Source organism: Sinocyclocheilus rhinocerous, unplaced genomic scaffold, assembly GCF_001515625.1.
Source record: "Sinocyclocheilus rhinocerous isolate Xijiao unplaced genomic scaffold, SAMN03320098_v1.1 scaffold1294, whole genome shotgun sequence".
In the NCBI taxonomy this organism is placed as follows: Eukaryota; Metazoa; Chordata; class Actinopteri; order Cypriniformes; family Cyprinidae; genus Sinocyclocheilus; species Sinocyclocheilus rhinocerous.
Window position 1 is genome coordinate 2755849 of NW_015656157.1, and position 4636 is coordinate 2760484.

Genomic DNA, 4636 nt, shown 5'->3' on the forward strand with positions numbered 1-4636 from the left:
TGATCAGTACAAGTACTAGATGGGGGGGATTAAGGAAAGAGAAAGCAGGTTTTTTTTTTTTTTAGGAATTAGAATGCAGTCAAATGTTGAGGAGAGATGAGTTTTCAGATGTCGCTTGAAAATTGTCAGGGATTCAGCATTCTGGATAGGGGTGGGAAGATCATTCCACCAGTCAGGAACAGTGAATGAAAGTGTTCTGGAAAGTGATTTTGTGCCTCTCTGTGATGGTACCACGAGGCGTCGCTCACTTATAGATCGTTGTCAATAATAGACTGCATAAATGTAAAGTAAAATTTGGGTTGATAAGTACCTTTGACTGCAGAAAGCTCACATTTGAGGGAAACTTCCTAAGCCTACAAAATACATGAACATCCAAAGAAAGGATTCAAGCGCACAAAGTTAATTAAATCAAGACCTTAAGTGAATAACCATCCACATTTCCTAGCGTATACCTACTATATACTCTAAAACTGACTTTGCCGTTTGAAAGTTTGTTGCCACAACACCTCTCCATTTGCACATCTTGCCCCTCCCACAGTTTTATTTCTGCCCTTGAAGACAAACTAACGACATTCACCGTTCCACCACGAGGACCAATCAACTTGCTGATGTACTGCCAGTCGAACCAATAGAATTGCAGCTCTCATGCTGCATCGAGATGGCCCAATCAGAGCGGGCGACTGTAGCATCCGTCATCAAAATACTCCTTCAGCTGTTCGAACACTCAAGTGTCACCACGAGAGTTGCTACATGGGACATAAACTCATTCATTAAACTCACCAAACGAAGATGGTTAGTATATTTACTTATTTTGCCGTTAAATCGACTTATACATTTTCTGTTTAACACGACCGATCCGGTTGATTGTTGTTTGCAGCTTCTATGTTGATTTCATGTTAGCATTAATGATAGCTTGCAGACTGGTTTGTGTTGGACTAGTTAGTAGTATTTTGGATCCAAAGTCCTTGTCTTACTTGTGCAAGTAACTGTGGCATTGCAGTTGTTTCTGTGTTTTGGATCTCAATAGTAGCTCTAAATATGTGGTTAGCTGTAGCATGTTAGCTAACTACCCATGCCTCCCCAAGTCTTGGGGGGGTTGCAATGCCACCACCTGCTTATTTTGACAGCATGACTCCAGTGCTCATCTTGAGTGACTGGCACAGACCCACAATCAGCTTTGGTAGTGAAGTACTGTACAAATACCAGAACCAAAGTTAAAGGAATTTTCTGGGTTCAAAACAAATTAAGCTCCCGTGACATGCTGCTTATTACCACCTTGACTTGTATTTTAGTTTGTAAAGCAAACAAAAATCGCGTTTACTATATTGCTATGGAATTCTAATAGGGGACGGTATGTGCCCTGGATATATACAATATATTTGGAAGAATAACTACGAAACTTGAACATTATGGATGTTAAAGCTAGACTAATATAATAAAATCACTTACTAACCTTGTCAGTGCAAACTTACATTTAATTTTCAACTCCCCTCGTGAAATAAAGCCGACAAAAATGCGGTAACTTTCCCGCGACGTGCGCAAGAATACCAGAAGAGGACTGTTTACATAGGAACAAATCCAACGTATATCCATCTGCCTAGCAATAGTCCCACCGATGCCGAAGTATGATTTAGACCAGGGCTGTCCAAACTCGGTCCTGGAGGGCCGGTGTTCTGCAGAGTTTAGCTCCAACTTGCCTCAACACACCTGACTGGAAGTTTCTATGCCTAGTAAGAGCTTGATTAGCTGGTTCAGGTGTGTTTAATTAGGGTTGGAGCTAAACTCTGCAGGACACCAGCCCTCCAGGACCGAGTTTGGACAGCCCTGATTTAGACACTTTTATAGTTTGAATAACTAATATTAGTCTTTAAGCAAAAAAATAAGCACATATTTTAACCATAGTCATCCATTGTAAAAGCGAATTTGGTTTGTTTTTATTTACTCTGAAGGCATGAGTCGACATTATTTTCTGTACTAATAGACATGCTCTATGTTTTTGTCTATTTTAAGGCTCTGATGGGAGTTCAGTTGGTGGTGAGCTTGCTGGCGGTCAGCATAATGCAAAGAATGGCCCCACATCTCTCCTTTGCACGCTGGCTCTTATGTAACGGCAGGTAAGCACGCACTACTTTTTGATATAAACATACCAAACTTTCTAATACCCCATATTGTTTTTCTCAGCCTTTTCAGGTTCAAACATCCATCTGAAGGCGAGTTGTGTGCCCTCGCAGGGAAACAGATTCCTAAGACCAGCAGGCGAGACAGGTGTGAGCTTGATTCAGTGCAACTGTTACTTTTCTGTTGGGGAATTCAGAAACCTGTTGGAATTCAGAACCTCTTGTTGTTTCCAGGAGACAAAATGGACATGGAGAATCCAAGCCACTCACAGTTCCGAAAGACATCGATCTTCACCTGGAGACTGCACCTGTAAATGTCTTGGATGCACTTGGTAAGTCTTCATCTGGGTTCTTGCACCAAAAACAGCTGTTTATAAGTTTGGTCTTGAAAAAACTTATCGGTTGATCTTATTTTTTACTGCTCCTCACAGTTTTGCGGTTCTTTGTGGAGTACCAGTGGCTGATTGACTTCGCCATCTATGCCACAGGGATCTACCTCTTCACTGAAGGCTACTATAGTGTAGTGGATGCCAGCAAGGAAGTAAATATTGCTTCCATCTGGTGTGTGCTGACTGTTTTCTTCTGCTTGTATCCTTCAACATTGCAGTCCTTTGGCTTAACAGACCTGAAGCTACCTGAGAAATTCAGATGTGACTTACCCCGTCCTAAAAAAGAACAGTTACAGAATTATAACTTTTTGTAAATAAGTTCTTGTAGGCTTGTCTTGTTGTCCTTGACTTAAGTTCTCAGGAGGACGCTGTATCTTCTTATGAGCCACTACTTTCGCTCTGAGGAGGGTGGCGAGCGCTCGGTGTGTCTGGCTTTCGGCTTCTTATGTCTTCTTATTGCGATGCTGGTTCTTGTAGTGAGAGAAGACTACCTGGAGTTTGGCCTTGAGCCCGGTATGTGGTTATCTGACCTGTATTTCTACAACCGAAAGGACATTTTTACCACTTGTCACAGTGCTATGATGTTTAATAGCTTAAATTGCTTGCATAACAAATGTAAAGTGGTTCTTTATCCATTTTTTTTGCAGGATTTACCAGTCTTTTTGACAATTTCGAGGTCTTTGCCAAACAGCATGGCTACGAGTGGTCGTAAGTAATACATCAATGGTTAGACAACATTAGACAAGCAATATATTCTTTTATCATCAAAACATCCACAATATTTTAACTTTTTAACAGTGTTCCCTTCACCAAACTATCAGTCAAGCTGGGTCTGGCTGTCATTTGTGCCTTCATTGGAGCTCTCCTTGCATTCCCTGGATTGCGATTGGCCCAGACTCACCTAGATGCCGTTCAGATGAACGCAGACCGTCCAATCATTCAGTAGGACACTTAAGATTGTATTGTATAAAAATTAAATATGAACAAAAATTACAATATTGCATTTATGTAGAGTTAGATTTGATATACCACAACAATTTGTTTTGCCTTTTAGGATCCTTTTGCACGTGGGTTTTCTGTCTCCACTGGTTATTCTTGTTATGTGGATTAAACCCATTGCTAGAGACTTCCTAGGGAACGCCCCCATGGGAAAGACCTCACTTACCTTGTAAGTTGATTTGTAAGATAAATTAATTGTATATTATTTATTTTATATTTTAATGCTTTTTAGTTTTTTTTTTTTTTTTAATTTATTAATTGATTTATAAATTCCCCCATTTTTATATATATATATATTTAATTGTATTTTTTTTCTTTATATCATTTATTTAATATTTTCAATTTTAATATTTGTGTATAAGTCCTTTCTCTTTTTCCAGACTTTCTAGTTCTGCCTTTAACTCAGTGCGTCTTTGGACGATTGTGGTGCTGTGTGTTTTGCGGCTGCTGCTCACCCGCTACCACCTGCAGGCCTACCTCAATCTGGCTCAGAAGTGGGTAGAGCAAATGAAGAAAGAGGCGGGGCGTATCGCTGCCATTGACATCCAGAGGAAGGTGGGGCTGAAATGCAAAGTAACATTGTTTTATGTAGATAAAATATTGCATAATATTGCAGAGTGTTACTGTTTACAATAAATGCACTTTGTGATGTTACAAATACAGTGATTTAATGTTTTTAAACTCCTTTATGCAGGTGACACGAGTTTTCTGCTACTTGACTGTGGTCACCCTCCAGTATCTAATACCCATTTTGCTTGTGCTTTTCTCAACTTTGGCGCTGAAATCTTTAGGTGGGTCACTACACTTTTACTGACTGTTAAATAATTTAAATCTAAATATGCGATCAAAACTGTGATAAAATGTTTTATATTTATACACACATGTGTGTATATATATATGTATGTATATATATATATATATATATGTATATGTAGTTTTATATATATGTGTATATGTAGTTTTATATATTGTTATATTTATTTTATATTTTGATTTTTTTTTTTCTAAATATTTGTAATATTTACTTAAAATGAATAATCTTATTTTAACTTAATTTATTTTTAATTTATTAATATAATCCAATATAATTTATTATTATATATAAATGATATAAATATTATATTTTATTTT

General features: G+C 38.0%; 1 protein-coding gene across 2 annotated transcripts in view; it reads left to right on the plus strand.

Moving 5' to 3' along the window:
* The first annotated feature begins 675 nt into the window (after positions 1–675).
* The window catches only part of LOC107719614 (transmembrane protein 161A-like), a 5412-nt gene continuing 1451 nt past the window's right edge, over positions 676–4636 (plus strand). The window contains exons 1-11 of one of the 2 annotated variants that reach the window (XM_016527094.1): positions 676–792; positions 2011–2114; positions 2182–2265; positions 2352–2449; positions 2549–2705; positions 2868–3019; positions 3154–3214; positions 3305–3448; positions 3561–3674; positions 3886–4060; positions 4200–4296. In XM_016527094.1, coding sequence (XP_016382580.1) covers positions 790–792; positions 2011–2114; positions 2182–2265; positions 2352–2449; positions 2549–2705; positions 2868–3019; positions 3154–3214; positions 3305–3448; positions 3561–3674; positions 3886–4060; positions 4200–4296 — 1189 coding nt within the window. In that variant the 5' untranslated portion in view covers positions 676–789. Of the gene's footprint in view, positions 793–1797; positions 1927–2010; positions 2115–2181; positions 2266–2351; positions 2450–2548; positions 2706–2867; positions 3020–3153; positions 3215–3304; positions 3449–3560; positions 3675–3885; positions 4061–4199; positions 4297–4636 lie in introns of those variants that run through there. The other variant, XM_016527095.1, reaches the window with a different exon arrangement.